The sequence below is a fragment of the Crinia signifera genome, chromosome 3 (assembly GCF_055691185.1).
Source record: "Crinia signifera chromosome 3, ASM5569118v1, whole genome shotgun sequence".
In the NCBI taxonomy this organism is placed as follows: domain Eukaryota; kingdom Metazoa; phylum Chordata; class Amphibia; order Anura; family Myobatrachidae; genus Crinia; species Crinia signifera.
In genome coordinates, this window is record NC_139219.1 from 15,194,404 (window position 1) to 15,212,363 (window position 17,960).

The 17,960-nt window shown below is 41.6% G+C and overlaps 1 protein-coding gene across 3 annotated transcripts in view; it reads left to right on the forward strand.

Moving 5' to 3' along the window:
* The window catches only part of TTBK1 (tau tubulin kinase 1), a 115,735-nt gene that overhangs the window by 67,610 nt on the left and 30,165 nt on the right, over positions 1–17,960 (forward strand). For all 3 annotated transcript variants that reach the window (XM_083175341.1, XM_083175339.1, XM_083175340.1), the window contains 4 exons: positions 2,997–3,062; positions 9,432–9,524; positions 9,625–9,750; positions 11,179–11,333. In XM_083175341.1, coding sequence (XP_083031467.1) covers positions 2,997–3,062; positions 9,432–9,524; positions 9,625–9,750; positions 11,179–11,333 — 440 coding nt within the window. The remainder of the gene's footprint in view (positions 1–2,996; positions 3,063–9,431; positions 9,525–9,624; positions 9,751–11,178; positions 11,334–17,960) is intronic.

Here is a 17,960-nt window from a genome sequence, read left to right on the forward strand (position 1 = left end):
ATGTTTTGTTTCCATTATTTTATGCTTTCTGTTTTTCAGTTTATTTTTCAAGCTGTTGCTCCGCAGTTTAGTTTTGGCGACTGGGATGCGCAGTGTGAGTCTCCATCCTTCATCCGTTTATTTTATTTCTGAAAATGTTTTCATTTGTAGCTGTTGTGTCTATGCCGGGCGCGGGAGAGGGGGCAATCCCAATGTGTTCAATACCTTCACCACCTCAGCAATGATTAGCAGCTGTTGATAAATGACTATATGTTATATTATTGATTCTATTGGTGCTTCGCTAGACCCCAGTCTTTGCGCTCAGCACCCAGTGGGACATTGTAAACCAAAAAATAAATTAAGGAATCACCTCTTCTTAACATTGGACGTTTTGACACAACTGTTACTTTCCTCTTTAGCTTATATTATTATTATTATTATTATTATTATTATTATTATTATTACTCATGTTCAGTTATTATTTGTTTTATTATATTTTATATTTAGTTTTATATCCATTTGGGTTTTCATCTGATAGAAGTATCCATTGGTGGTTTACTAATTATTGGTTGTGGACTGTGATTTATTGTATACCACGGGGCATATAGATTATAGCCAACAATGCCTGTTATATGGTCATCTTTAGGATCTGGTACAATATATATTTGGGTACTTGTGTATTTTGGCGGCGCCCATCGCATACCATAAGGCATACGATGGTATGCGATGCGATATCGCGCGATATTGTACAATGCCATACAATGCGATGCGATTAAACATTGTATAAGCACCCTAATGGGTGCTTACAATGTTAAATGCACCCCCACGCCACCCCCCCACTATAAACGTGAACCACACTTTCTATTCTCAACTCCACGCCGACGTGGATAGTGGGGGTATGAAAAGGTCGGAGGACGCGTACCGCCGCCCCTCGCGGGCTCGCTGCGCTCGCCACGCTTCGGGTTCACGTTTATAGTGGGGGGGTGGCGTGGAGGTGCATTTAACATTGTAAGCACCCATTAGGGTGCTTAAAAGCACCCTTTAGGGTGCTTATACAATCTTTCATCGAATAGGGGGCAAAAATTGCATCGCATCGCATGCCATCGGGTGCATGGCATGCTATGTGACGCGATGTACTCATCGCGCGATGGACATTGGGGGCGCCACCAAAAATACACAAGTACCTATATTTGACATATAGATAGTGGCAGGTGCTCAGTTTAGTTTGATAATACCATTCAGGTGCATGGAAAGGAGGGGTAATACTGAGTAAGTAACAAGACATGGTTTCCCCCAGCTCACTGAGTGGTATTAGTAACCAGTCTAGAACACTACATGATAATAGAATTCAGAGATATTGGTTACATATACCTGCGCAGTTGTATGACATGCCCCCAAGCCATCGTCAAGGCTTCTCTGTATATTGGGGTCCCTAGCGCTATATCTAGGTGCAGGGTGCGGCACCCCAAAAAACCAGCATAAGCTAGAAAGCCCAGAGCAGCACACCTGTAAAATACTATATATATATATAGAGAGAGAGAGAGAGAGAGAGAGAGAGAGAGAGAGAGAAAAAATAATGATGAAATGTAATTAATATATTAAAGAAATAGTGTTAGTAATACATATTTGTAAGGCAGCACAAACTATACAAGGTGAACATAGAATACAGTAAATGGTATAAGAGTATTAATACCATACAAAATGGGAGACCAAAGTACATAGTATAATACATTAATATCACACCATAGACTGGGTAGCACAAATAATAGGATCAGGGGTAAGGCAATATAGGTTGTAGCATACAGCGGCGAGTCACGGTAGGGAATCAATTTATTGATACGTTTTCCTGTACCCAACTTTTGAGTGAGTCAGGGAAATAGAGGACTAGAGAAACTGGGGTCCCGGATAGTGCAAGGGAGGAACAAGAAGGTGGGGGCCTAGAGCCCCCATACCCATACTGCACTATGGGGAATGGGTAAACAGGTGGGCGGGAACTATGGTGGCAGGGGTAGAGAATAGTGACTAGTTATTTTGGGGCACAGTTGTCATTATCGGATTCAGTATTGAATCCCGGCAGTCGGGATCCCGGCGTTCAGAATCCCGACGCCGTAATCCCAACAGCCGAAATGCCGACAAGGGGGGGACGTGGATCGCCCCCCCTTGCGGGCTCGCTGCACTCGCCACGCAGCGGGCCCGGTGCCTCGCTACGCTCGGCACACTAATTTATTCTCCCTCCAGGGGTGTCGTGGACACCCCAGGAGGGAGAATGTGTTGGCATTTCGGCAGTCGGGATTCCGGCGTCGGGATTCTGAACGCCGGGATCCCGACCGCCGGGATTTTAACTGCATCCCGTCATTATCCCCCAATTACCAGACATTATCAGTATTTGAAACTGGACCCCTTCTCTTGTACTGCGCCGACCCCCTTTATAGACCCCCTTCTTGTTCTACTAGATAGTACAGTCTCCGACATCTATAATGACAGTTAAACACTTGCGGAACATGATGTACTTGGGGGTACAGCCCCTAACATGCCATAAGAGATACCCACCTGACGCCTTTTATACACACCACCATTGAAAGGAGATACCCCTAGCAACTGTACTATTGGTCTGGTGGTAACTTTCATCACTATATATAATAGTGTAAGACTATATACATATATATATATATATATATATATATATATATATATATATATATATATATATATATACTACAATATAAATTAGTTGAACAAATGGTGATCAGGTGGCCTATTGTCTCCTACAGACATGTGCTGTATCGCGTTATAGCTATATGTCTTTAGTACAGAACCTACAATTAACATGGGTCACGGGATGGTCTGGAGACTAAGGTGTAGGCTGGAACAACCACCTCACAGCTAGTGATCACCCAGGACACGAGTAGTCCTCTTGCTCTGTGCAAGGCTGGTGTATGAACACAATACAGGGACCACCTACAGACTTATACCCATCACTAGCAGAATTATTAATCCCTGTCTGCCTCCATTCACAGCCTCGCAATGTCGCCGGCTTCCGTGGGACTGTCCGCTATGCATCAGTCAATGCACACAAGAACAGGGTAAGATCAGCTACAGCCAAGCACCACGACATTGCTGTCTTATGTTACATTTTCAACTGCTATTTGTGTCAAAGTCCTTTATACTTGCCATTATCCCGGGTCTTACTACTGTATGTGCCATTGTCCATTATATCTGCCATGATCCTCCACTACTGTCTCATTGTCCAATATACCTGCCATTATCCCTTATCTTATGTATGTGGTATTACCCATTGTATCTGCCATGATCTTCCTTGTACTTCATGTGCCATTGTCTTCTATATCTGCCATGATCTTCCTTCTACTATTTGTGTCATTGTCCATTATAACTGCCATGTGCCTCTGCTACTATATGTGTCATTGTCCACTATACCTGCCATGTTCCTCCACTGATGTATGTGCCATTGTCCAATATATCTGCCATGTTCCTCCGCTACTGTATGTGTCATTGTCCTATATTACTGCCATGTTCCTCCACTACTCTATGTGCCATTGTCCATTATATCTGCCATGATCCTAGGGGTGTGGTATGGTGGTCCGACAGGGGGGATCCCGACGGTTAGTATCCCGACTGCCGGTTTTCAGACAGTTGGGCGAGTGCAAAGAAGCCCCTTGCGGGCTTGTGGCTCCTTTCGCTCACCACAGGTTCTATTCTCCCTCTATGGGGGTCGCTTTCTTGCCCTGAGGAAGCGATCTTAGCGAAATGCGCGCCGCACCATCAGCCGCGCGGATCTTCTCTGTGTCTCTCTCCTGTCTGATTGATATATATGCTCAGTGCATCTGACTCTCAGCCCTTATAAGGGCTCTGATGCACTTAGTTGCCGGGTGCCTCCTGTATCCCTTGCCGTACAGCCGCTACGATGCCTGGTTGAGCTCACAGTGATATATGTGAACTTACTACGCAAAAAGTGACACTGCAATCTATGGCTGCTGCCGCTATTTATTCATACTATAATAGTTAGCTCATTTACCATTGATTATTGTGTGGTGCATTAGCACGCTTACAGTATATTATTGACTCATTGAGCACTGTCAGTGTCATTATACCTCATGTCAATAGAGATAAATCAATTTACTTAGCACCAATCAACCTAAGTGGATCACCCTGTGGCTGGGGCAGCATCAAAATAACCAGTAAATAAGGGTTATTTATCTTTGATGCAGATACAGTGTAAAAAGATCTACATTGATCTAAATTACATACAGCACCTCTACTCTGCACCAAAGTACATTCTCATAAAAGAAACTCGTAACATAAGCACTCAATTCATCCTATTAAAGAAATTCTGATTGATGGGTTACACAGCAAGGGAACCTGCATGCTTTTCCTTGAATGAATGAATATATATATATATATATATATATATATATATATATATATATATATATATATATATGTATTCATTTTTGTACATGTACAGAGAAAAAGATCAAATCCAGCAACTCGCTGAATTACCACATTAAAATAGGAGAGTACCACTGGACACACAGCCTTTCCGCACGTGCTGTTTTTTTAACATGCGCCACTTGCACTTTGTCTGTCTTATATATGTGTTTCTTGTCTATTGCACAGTTTTTAAGGAATCAATAAAGGTTACATTTTATTGTAATAAATTATTTTTTCTGGTGCGCCACACCCAGACAAACTCTTTCCTTTCTCATTTAACTAATGATCCTCCCCTAGAGTGTGTGTCATTGTTCATTATACCTGCCATGTTCCTCCGCTTTTGTATGTGTCATTGTCCATTATAGCTGCCATTATCCTCCGCTACTGTATGTGTCATTGTCCATTATACCCGCCATGTTCCTCCGCTACTGTATGTGTCATTGTCCTATATACCTGCCATGTTCCTCCGCTGCTGTATGTGTCATTGTCCATTATACCTACCATGTTCCTCCACTGCTGGATGTGTCATTGTCCTATATACCTGCCATGTTCCTCCTCTACTGTATGTGTCATTGTCCATTATAACTGCCATGTTCCTCCGCTACTGTATGTGTCATTGTCCATTATAACTACCATGTTCCTCCGCTACTGTATGTGTCATTGTCCATTCTATCTGCCATGTTCCTCCGCTGCTGTATGTGTCATTGTCCATTATAGCTGCCATGTTCCTCCGCTGCTGTATGTGTCATTGTCCATTATAACTGCCATGTTCCTCCGCTACTGTATGTGTCATTGTCCATTATAACTGCCATGTTCCTCTGCTACTGTATGTGTCATTGTATATTATACCCGCCATGTTCCTCTGCTACTGTATGTGTCATTGTCCATTATAGCTGCCATGTTCCTCTGCTACTGTATGTGTCATTGTATATTATACCCGCCATGTTCCTCCGCTGCTGTATGTGTCATTGTCCATTATAGCTGCCATGTTCCTCCGCTGCTGTATGTGTCATTGTCCATTATAGCTGCCATGTTCCTCCGCTGCTGTATGTGTCATTGTCCATTATATCTGCCATGTTCCTCCGCTGCTGTATGTGTCATTGTCCATTATACCTGCCATGTTCCTCCACTACTGTATGTGTCATTGTCCATTATACCTGCCATGTTCCTCCACTACTGTATGTGTCATTGTCCATTATACCTGCCATGTTTCTCCACTACTGTATGTGTCATTGTCCATTATACCTGCCATGTTCCTGTTCCTCCACTGCTGTATGTGTCATTGTCCATTATATCTGCCATGTTCCTCCGCTGCTGTATATGTCATTGTCCATTATAACTGCCATGTTCCTCCACTACTGTATGTGTCATTGTCCATTATAGCTACCATGTTCCTCCGCTGCTGTATGTGTCATTGTCCATTATAGCTGCCATGTTCCTCCGCTACTGTATGTGTCATTGTCCATTATAACTGCCATGTTCCTCCACTACTGTATGTGTCATTGTCCATTATAACTGCCATGTTCCTCCACTACTGTATGTGTCATTGTCCATTATAACTGCCATGTTCCTCCACTACTGTATGTGTCATTGTCCATTATAACTGCTATGTTCCTCCACTACTGTATGTGTCATTGTCCATTATACCTGCCATGTTCCTCCGCTGCTGTATGTGTCATTGTCCATTATACCCGCCATGGTTCTCCGCTGCTGTATGTGTCATTGTCCATTATAACTGCCATGTTCCTCCACTACTGTATGTGTCATTGTCCATTATAGCTACCATGTTCCTCCGCTGCTGTATGTGTCATTGTCCATTATAGCTGCCATGTTCCTCCGCTACTGTATGTGTCATTGTCCATTATAGCTGCCATGTTCCTCCGCTGCTGTATGTGTCATTGTCCATTATATCTGCCATATTCCTCCACTACTGTATGTGTCATTGTCCATTATACCTGCCATGTTCCTCCACTACTGTATGTGTCATTGTCCATTATACCTGCCATGTTTCTCCACTACTGTATGTGTCATTGTCCTATATACCTGCCATGTTCCTGTTCCTCCACTGCTGTATGTGTCATTGTCCATTATACCTGCCATGTTCCTGTTCCTCCACTGCTGTATGTGTCATTGTCCATTATATCTGCCATGTTCCTGTTCCTCCACTGCTGTATGTGTCATTGTCCATTATACCTGCCATGTTCCTGTTCCTCCACTGCTGTATGTGTCATTGTCCATTATATCTGCCATGTTCCTCCGCTGCTGTATATGTCATTGTCCATTATAACTGCCATGTTCCTCCACTACTGTATGTGTCATTGTCCATTATAGCTACCATGTTCCTCCGCTGCTGTATGTGTCATTGTCCATTATAGCTGCCATGTTCCTCTGCTACTGTATGTGTCATTGTCCATTATAGCTGCCATGTTCCTCCACTACTGTATGTGTCATTGTCCATTATACCTGCCATGTTCCTGTTCCTCCACTGCTGTATGTGTCATTGTCCATTATATCTGCCATGTTCCTGTTCCTCCACTGCTGTATGTGTCATTGTCCATTATACCTGCCATGTTCCTGTTCCTCCACTGCTGTATGTGTCATTGTCCATTATATCTGCCATGTTCCTCCGCTGCTGTATATGTCATTGTCCATTATAACTGCCATGTTCCTCCACTACTGTATGTGTCATTGTCCATTATAGCTACCATGTTCCTCCGCTGCTGTATGTGTCATTGTCCATTATAGCTGCCATGTTCCTCCGCTACTGTATGTGTCATTGTCCATTATAGCTGCCATGTTCCTCCGCTGCTGTATGTGTCATTGTCCTTTATATCTGCCATATTCCTCCGCTGCTGTATGTGTCATTGTCCATTATAACTGCCATGTTCCTCCACTACTGTATGTGTCATTGTCCATTATACCTGCCATGTTCCTCCACTGCTGTATGTGTCATTGTCCATTATACCCGCCATGGTTCTCCGCTGCTGTATGTGTCATTGTCCATTATACCCGCCATGTTCCTCTGCTACTGTATGTGTCATTGTCCATTATACCTGCCATGTTCCTCCACTACTGTATGTGTCATTGTCCATTATACCCGCCATGTTCCTCTGCTACTGTATGTGTCATTGTCCATTATACCTGCCATGTTCCTCCGCTACTGTATGTGTCATTGTCCATTATACCTGCCATGTTCCTCCGCTACTGTATGTGTCATTGTCCATTATAGCTGCCATGTTCCTCCGCTACTGTATGTGTCATTGTCCATTATACCCGCCATGTTCCTCCGCTGCTGTGTCATTGTCCATTATACCTGCCATGTTCCTCCGCTACTGTATGTGTCATTGTCCATTATACCTACCATGTTCCTCTGCTGCTGTATGTGTCATTGTCCATTATAACTGCCATGTTCCTCCGCTGCTGTATGTGTCATTGTCCATTATACCCGCCATGTTCCTCCGCTGCTGTGTCATTGTCCATTATACCTGCCATGTTCCTCCGCTACTGTATGTGTCATTGTCCATTATACCTACCATGTTCCTCTGCTGCTGTATGTGTCATTGTCCATTATACCTACCATGTTCCTCTGCTGCTGTATGTGTCATTGTCCATTATAACTGCCATGTTCCTTCGCTGCTGTATGTGTCATTGTCCATTATACCTGCCATGTTCCTCCGCTGCTGTATGTGTCATTGTCCATTATACCTGCCATGTTCCTCTGCTACTGTATGTGTCATTGTCCATTATACCTGCCATGTTCCTCCGCTACTGTATGTGTCATTGTCCATTATACCTGCCATGTTTCTCCTCTACTGTATGTGTCATTGTCCATTATAGCTGCCATGTTCCTCCTCTACTGTATGTGTCATTGTCCATTATACCTGCCATGTTTCTCCGCTGCTGTATGTGTCATTGTCCATTATAGCTGCCATGTTCCTCCGCTACTGTATGTGTCATTGTCCATTATAGCTGCCATGTTCCTCCGCTGCTGTATGTCATTGTCCATTATACCTGCCATGTTCCTCCGCTGCTATATGTGTCATTGTCCATTATACCTGCCCTGTTCCTCCACTGCTATATGTGTCATTGTCCATTATAGCTGCCATGTTCCTCCGCTGCTGTATGTGTCATTGTCCATTATAACTGCCATGTTCCTCTGCTACTGTATGTGTCATTGTCCATTATACCTACCATGTTCCTCCACTGCTGTATGTGTCATTGTCCTATATACCTGCCATGTTCCTCCTCTACTGTATGTGTCATTGTCCATTATACCTGCCATGTTCCTCTGCTACTGTATGTGTCATTGTCCATTATACCTGCCATGTTCCTCTGCTACTGTATGTGTCATTGTCCATTATACCTGCCATGTTCCTCTGCTACTGTATGTGTCATTGTCCATTATACCTACCATGTTCCTCCGCTGCTGTATGTGTCATTGTCCATTATACCTGCCATGTTCCTCCTCTACTGTATGTGTCATTGTCCATTATAGCTGCCATGTTCCTCCGCTACTGTATGTGTCATTGTCCATTATACCTGCCATGTTCCTCCGCTGCTGTATGTGTCATTGTCCATTATACCTGCCATGTTCCTCCGCTGCTGTATGTGTCATTGTCCATTATACCTGCCATGTTCCTCCTCTACTGTATATGTCATTGTCCATTGTATCTGCCAAAAAGGCCCTCATCACCTAGTGCGATCTGACCGTTTTTCCTCCGATTCCAAGCTTACAGCGCAAGGAATCGCATGAAAACTGTCACATTGCAGATCAGAGTCATGACTGCCATGAATATTTAACAGATATTTACTGTATGCAAAAGGCCCGGAGACGATGTATTGTATGTGGTCCAGCTGCCGGGTGATTGAGCGGGTTGTCGCATGCGATACCTGGCACTAGTGGATGGGGGCCTTAAAACTATCTTACTTGTCCCCATTGCCCTGTATAATAGTCTTTATTACTTTGCTTCACTTGCCAACCTCTTTTTACTCTCTTTATCCAGGAGATGGGGCGACACGATGACTTGTGGTCACTATTTTACATGTTGGTGGAGTTTGCAGTTGGGCAACTGCCCTGGAGGAAAATCAAAGACAAAGTAAGTGTCGGAATACACTATCTGTGCCATGACATAAGGGTGGTGCAGTTCTAGCCTGGAGGGTGGTGACCTTCTCGCTCTCTCTCTCTCTGGTCTCCAGGAGCAGGTGGGGATGATTAAAGAGAAGTATGACCATCGGATGCTCCTGAAACATATGCCTTCCGAGTTCCACCTCTTCCTTGAGCACATATCCACTCTGGACTATTTTACTAAGCCAGACTATCAGGTACCTGTGAATCCACCTTCAGTGCATTGTGCCGCTACGCCATACATGACGAGTATACAGAGCGTGTAGTGATTTCTATACCATGTGGTCATCGCACCAGCCTATATGTCACTTATGCTGCATACCCACTGGCCGATAGATATTGGACATTTAATTGAACAGCCGATATATCGCTGGTCCGTCAGCCAGTGTGCGGCAGCGATATGTCTGTGGTCAACGCCATTCACAGATATATAACGTCCGCTGTGCAACACAGCCGATGTGCGATACATCTAATATTACAGTATATGGGCGATCACATGAGCGCCCATACACCCCCTGCACCAGCCAGCAGTAACTGACAGCCCAACTGGGCGAGCACACGGAAATTTCCGCTCAGTTGTGATGTCACTGATCTGGCAGTGTGTATACAGAACATCAATTGATATGCAGATATATCTACAGACGGATCGGGCAGTATGTTCTCCCTACAGCCCGCACAGTGAGCTGTCAATCACCAGCGGCTCTTGTAGCGGCTGTACATGTGGTCAGCTGATCACCCGTACAAACAGAACGATGTGTTGCACACCCGACGCGATATGTCTGTGAACAATGCGCAGTGACCTCTCACCTCCCTTGTATGAGCTGAGTGCCGGCAAGACCGAGTGCCCAGAGTCCAGCAGCTTCGGCGGAGACACTGGCAGCAGCGAGTGATTTCCCCGTACTAGCACAATGCAGCGCTGCCGCCTACGCCTGAGTGTTCCGTGAGGGACGAGACACTGTGTGCGAGCCAGCATCGGGATCCACCTGGGCACTGACTGAGGGAGGGGATGGGGGTGACAGAGAACTGCTGCTGGGGAACCAGCAGAAGGGGAGCACTTTTTTTCACACAGCACTGTGGATTAGATGAGTAAAAGATCTGATCTTCGGTGGCGTGTGGGCCACCTCCCCAATTCAGCTTTGGCACGCGGCTGTCTGACAGTAGCCCGGCATATTCTGCTGCTTCTGCTGCTGCCCGGCACACTAATTGGACTGGCTGACAGCAGCAGGCTGGTGTGGTCCAACTCCCAAGGCGGCAGCGGCAAGGACAGTGGATGGACTGGAGGATGTAGTAGAGGACCGGCTGATGTAGGATCCTACAGATTCTGATCCTGGGATTGACGTCCCTACTCGCAATGCATCATGGTTTGTTACAGATACAAGTTACTTGCTTAATTGCAATCCTCGCTGTTTAACCCCCTCGCTGGCCGCTCGCCGCGGCATTGAATACACCCCAATAAGGTGACTAGGGAGGAGAGCTGCCATCTTTTTTACTATGGGATAAGCAGGAGTAATGTCCAGTATACAGTGAGAACCGTGATATACACAGTAACTGTGGTGGCACTGCTTGCGGTAGGAGGGACAATACCTGTTCTGTGAACACTCTGTGACCGCGTTTCCTTGTTGCAGATGATCATGACTGTGTTTGAGAACAGCATGAAGGAACGTGGGATCACAGAGAATGAGGCCTTTGACTGGGAGAAAGGAGGAACGGACATCTTACTCTCCACCAGCACATCTACACCCCCACAGCAGAACACCCGACAGACAGCTGCCATGTTTGGGTGAGATAAACAATGACTGGGCACCAGTCTAAACTGGTTTTTATTTCCTTCGGTGTCTGCTGAAGAGGGGGCGGGTGCAGACGTCTTGCGGCATCAACCACCCGCCCCCGGCAGGCATCAGCTGGGTCTGTTGAAGAAGTGGGTCTTGAGAGCCCGGTTAAGGTTGTGTTTAGAGGTGTAGAGTCTGAAAGGCAGGGGAAGTGAATTTCAAAGAACGAGAGCAGCACCTGAAAAGTCTTGGAGGAAAGAGTGGGAGGAAGTAATCAGTTGGCAGAAGAGACAGCGTGCATTAGTGGAGTGAAGAGGACGGGTGGGAGTGTATAGGCAGATAAGGTCGGAGATGTATATGGGAGAGGTGTGGGTGAGAAGCATGAATTGTATTCTGAAAGGTAACGGGAGCCAGTGGAGGGCTTGTAGGAAAGGGGAGGAGGATGTAGTTCATTTGGGTAGCTTTATGATCCGGGCTGCAGCATAGAGGATAGAGTGGAGTACAGGGAGTCATTTGTGTAGGCCCCATAAGAGGAGAGGGGGTCCACAGTCCCAAAAGCAGCAGAGAGGTCAAGAAGAATAAGCAGGGAGTAGTGGCCCTTACATTTGGCAGCATTGAGATCATTGCAGACTTTCAGTAGAGTGAAGAGGACAGAAGCCAGACTGGAAGGGGTCAAGCAGGGAGTGGGAGGAAGGAAAGGCAGTAATGCAGTTTTAGACAATACGCTCAATGAGTTAAGAGTTAAAACAGAGGAGAGAGATGGGTCGGTAGTCGGGGAGGGTGTTTGGATCAAAGGTAGGTTTTTAAGAATAGGGTAGACGAGTGCATGCTTGAAGGCAGAAGGGACAGTGCCTGATGGGAGGGAACAGGGAAAAGTGGGGAGGTGGTGGTAGTGGTAGTGGGGTGGAAAGGAGGAGGACCATGATTTCCTCACCAGATACATAGGAGACGATGTCAGCGTTGGTAAGAGGAATGGAGAGGGGAGATAAGGCAATGTAGATGGATGGTTGCTGAAGGTCTGGTGAGATGTGATGTCCTGACGTCTGGAGTCAATTTTGGATGTTAAATCAAGAGCAGAGAGAAAACCATTGTATTTGGAATGTATAGGACACCAATATTTCCTCTGTGACCAGTACATGATGACTGGTTGCTACTGGTTTTTGAACATTCATGTAATTTAACCAGGTAACAAAGAGTTTATATAATGTCACTAGTTGATCTGCTGTGCGGCAATGGAAATGTTTTCCAATGTATAGCGCAACGGAATTTGCTGCGCTATATAAGAAACGATAAGTAAATATATATTCCCATCACCGTGATTGCTACAGTATTAATAATCTATTGTGAATTTTTACTCTGATACGATATACTATTACTAATATTTTGTTAGCTACATGGTATGATATAGGTATAGTATAGTTATGGGGAAGCGGTCATCTATTAGAATGAACTTAGGTCTACAGTCATTAGGTCGACCCCACTAGGTCGACTGGCAGGAAGGTCGACCTGACTTAAGGTCGACATGGGCCAAGGTCGACATGACTTAAGGTCAAATTTGCATAAAGGTCGACATGAGGAAGGTCGACTGGTCATAAGGTCGACAAGGGGTTTTTCTATGTTTTTTGAGCCGACATGTGCCGACAGGCGGTATTTCATGCCCTACCATCCACTAGGGCGTGGAGGAGGTTATTAAAGCTGTGGCGAGCGAAGCGAGCCACCGTGCCCGAAGCATTGCGAGCGATGCGAGGGTCCGATTCTCATTGCCAACTGTGTCCATGTCGACTTTGTCGACATTCGGATAAAAAAACAGTGGAAAACCCATGTCGACCTTATGACCAGTCGACCTTCCTCATGTCGACCTTTATGCAAATTCGACCTTGTCATGTCGACCTTGGCCCATGTCGACATTAAATCAGGTCGACCTTCCAGCCAGTCGACCTAATGGGGTCGACCTAATGACTGTAGACCTAAGTTCATTCTGACAGTTGTACCGATTCCAGTTATGGATATGTATAGGTTAGGTATAGTATGGTATAGTATAGGCTGGGATAGATATGTGATGGTATGATATAGGTATAGTATATATATGGATATGTATAGGTTAGGTATAGTATGGTATAGTATAGGCTGGGATAGATATGTGATGGTATGATATAGGTATAGTATATATATGGATATGTATAGGTTAGGTATAGTATGGTATAGTATAGGCTGGGATAGATATGTGATGGTATGATATAGGTATAGTATGTATATGTATAGGTTAGGTATAGTATGGTATAGTATAGGCTGGGATATATATGTGATAGTATGATATAGGTATAGTATATATATATGTATATGTATAGGTTAGGTATAGTATGGTATAGTATAGGCTGGGATAGATATGTGATGGTATGATATAGGTATAGTATATATATGTATATGTATAGGTTAGGTATAGTATAGGCTGGGATAGATATGTGATGGTATGATATAGGTATAGTGTATATATATATGGATATGTATAGGTTAGGTATAGTATGGTATAGTGTAGGCTGGGATAGATATGTGATGGTAGGATATAGGTATAGTATATATATATATGGATATGTATAGGTTAGGTAAGTATGGTATAGTATATGCTGGGATAGATATGTGATGGTATGATATAGGTATAGTATATATATGTATATGTATAGGTTAGGTATAGTATGGTATAGTATAGGCTGGGATAGATATGTGATGGTATAATATAGGTATAGTATAGTTATGGATATGTTATAGGTTAGGTATAGTATGGTATAGTATAGGCTGGGATAGATATGTGATGGTATGATATAGGTATAGTATAGTTATGGATATGTATAGGTTAGGTATAGTATGGTATAGTATAGGCTGGGATAGATATGTGATGGTATGATATAGGTATAGGATATGTATAGGTTAGGTATAGTATGGTATAGTATAGGCTGGGATAGATATGTGATGGTATGGTATAGGTATAGTATATATATGGATATGTATAGGTTAGGTATAGTATAGGCTGGGATAGATATGTGATGGTATGATATAGGTATAGTATATATATGTATATGTATAGGTTAGGTATAGTATGGTATAGTATAGGCTGGGATAGATATGTGATGGTATGATATAGGTATAGTATATATATGTATATGTATAGGTTAGGTATAGTATAGGCTGGGATAGATATGTGATGGTATGATATAGGTATAGTGTATATATATATATGGATATGTATAGGTTAGGTATAGTATGGTATAGTGTAGGCTGGGATAGATATGTGATGGTAGGATATAGGTATAGTATATATATATGGATATGTATAGGTTAGGTATAGTATGGTATAGTATATGCTGGGATAGATATGTGATGGTATGATATAGGTATAGTATATATATGTATATGTATAGGTTAGGTATAGTATGGTATAGTATAGGCTGGGATAGATATGTGATGGTATAATATAGGTATAGTATATATATGTATATGTATAGGTTAGGTATAGTATGGTATAGTATAGGCTGGGATAGATATGTGATGGTATGATATAGGTATAGTATAGTTATAGATATGTATAGGTTAGGTATAGTATGGTATAGTATAGGCTGGGATAGATATGTGATGGTATGATATAGGTATAGTATATATATGGATATGTATAGGTTAGGTATAGTATAGGCTGGGATAGATATGTGATGGTATGATATAGGTATAGTATATATATGGATATGTATAGGTTAGGTATAGTATGGTATAGTATAGGCTGGGATAGATATGTGATGGTATGGTATAGGTATAGTATAGTTATGGATATGTATAGGTTAGGTATAGTATGGTATAGTATAGGCTGGGATAGATATGTGATGGTATGATATAGGTATAGTGTATATATATAGATATGTATAGGTTAGGTATGGTATAGTGTAGGCTGGGATAGATATGTGACGGTAGGATATAGGTATAGTATATATATATGGATATGTATAGGTTAGGTATAGTATGGTATAGTATAGGCTGGGATAGATATGTGATGGTATGATATAGGTATAGTATATATATATATGGATATGTATAGGTTAGGTATAGAATGGTATATTATAGGCTGGGATAGATATGTGATGGTATGATATAGGTATAGTATATATATATGGTTATGTATACTAGTATGGTAAAGTATACTATACTATACTATAGTATGGTAAAGTATAGGCTGGGATAGATATGTGATGGTATGATATAGGTATAGTATATATGGATATGTATAGGTTAGGTGTATAGTATGGTATAGTATAGGCTGGGATTGATATGTGATGGTATGATATAGGTATAGTATAGTTATGTATAGGTTACATAATGTATAGTTATGTATAGTTATGTATAGGCTGGGATAGATATGTGATGGTATGATATAGGTATAGTATAGTTATGGATATGTATAGGTTAGGTATAGTATAGTATAGGCTGGGATAGATATGTGATGGTATGATATAGGTATAGTATATATATATATGGATATGTATAGGTTAGGTATAGTATGGTATAGTATAGGCTGGGATAGATATGTGATGGTATGATATAGGTATAGTATATATATATGGATATGTATAGTATGGTATAGTATAGGCTGGGATAGATATGTGATGGTATGATATAGGTATAGTATAGTTATAGATATGTATAGGTTAGGTATAGTATGGTATAGTATAGGCTGGGATATATATGTGACGGTATGATATAGGTATAGTATATATATATGGATATGTATAGGTTAGGTATAGTATAGGCTGGGACAGATATGTGATGGTATGATATAGGTATAGTGTATATATATATGGATATGTATAGGTTAGGTATAGTATGGTATAGTATAGGCTGGGATAGATGTGTGATGGTATGATATAGGTATAGTATATGTATATATATATATATATATATATATATATATATATATATATATGTATAGGTTAGGTATAGTATGGTATAGTATAGGCTGGGATATATATGTGATGGTATGATATAGGTATAGTTTATATATGGATATGTATAGGTTAGGTATAGTATGGTATAGTATAGGCTGGGATAGATATGTGATGGTATGATATAGGTATAGTATATATATGGATGTGTATAGGTTAGGTATAGTATGGTATAGTATAGGCTGGGATAGATATGTGATGGTATGATATAGGTATAGGATATGTATAGGTTAGGTATAGTATGGTATAGTATAGGCTGGGATAGATATGTGATGGTATGATATAGGTATAGTATATATATGTATATGTATAGGTTAGGTATAGTATGGTATATTATAGGCTGGGATAGATATGTGATGGTATGATATAGGTGTAGTATATATATGGATATGTATAGGTTAGGTATAGTATGGTATAGTATAGGCTGGGATAGATATGTGATGGTATAATATAGGTATAGTATATATATAGATATGTATAGGTTAGGTATAGTATGGTATATTATAGGCTGGGATAGATATGTGATGGTATGATATAGGTATAGTATATATATGGTTATGTATAGATTAGGTATAGTATGGTAAAGTATAGGCTGGGATAGATATGTGATGGTATGATATAGGTATAGTGTATATATATATATATATGGATATGTATAGGTTAGGTATAGTATGGTATAGTATAGGCTGGGATAGATATGTGATGGTATGATATAGGTATAGTATATATATGGATATGTATAGTATGGTATAGTATAGGCTGGGATAGATATGTGATGGTATGATATAGGTATAGTATATATATGGATATGTATAGGTTAGGTATAGTATAGGCTGGGATAGATATGTGATGGTATGATATAGGTATAGTATAGTTATAGATATGTATAGGTTAGGTATAGTATGGTATAGTATAGGCTGGGATTGATATGTGATGGTATGATATAGGTATAGTATATATATGGATATGTATAGGTTAGGTATAGTATGGTATAGTATAGGCTGGGATATATATGTGATGGTATGATATAGGTATAGTATATATGGATATGTATAGGTTAGGTATAGTATGGTATAGTATAGGCTGGGATAGATATGTGATGGTATGATATAGGTATAGTATATATATGGATATGTATAGGTTAGGTATAGTATAGGCTGGGATAGATATATGATGGTATGATATAGGTATAGTATAGTTATAGATATGTATAGGTTAGGTATAGTATGGTATAGTATAGGCTGGGATTGATATGTGATGGTATGATATAGGTATAGTATATATATGGATATGTATAGGTTAGGTATAGTACGGTATAGTATAGGCTGGGATATATATGTGATGGTATAATATAGGTATAGTATATATATATGGATATGTCAAGTCAAGTCAAGTCAAGTCAGGTTTATTGTCATCAACAGAGGAGAAACTCCCTCTCTGCAGACGAAATGATATCATACATAAAATACCAGTACAGTAAAAGCAATATCCGCATAGATACATACATACATACATACAAAAAGAGGTACATAAAAGATACATAAAACCAAACAAGATGCATAAAACCAAACAAGAGCGTCAAGCATTCAACAACCGTACTGCTGACGGTAGGAAACTGTTATATAAGCGGCTAGTGCGTGCTCTAAGGGTTCTAAA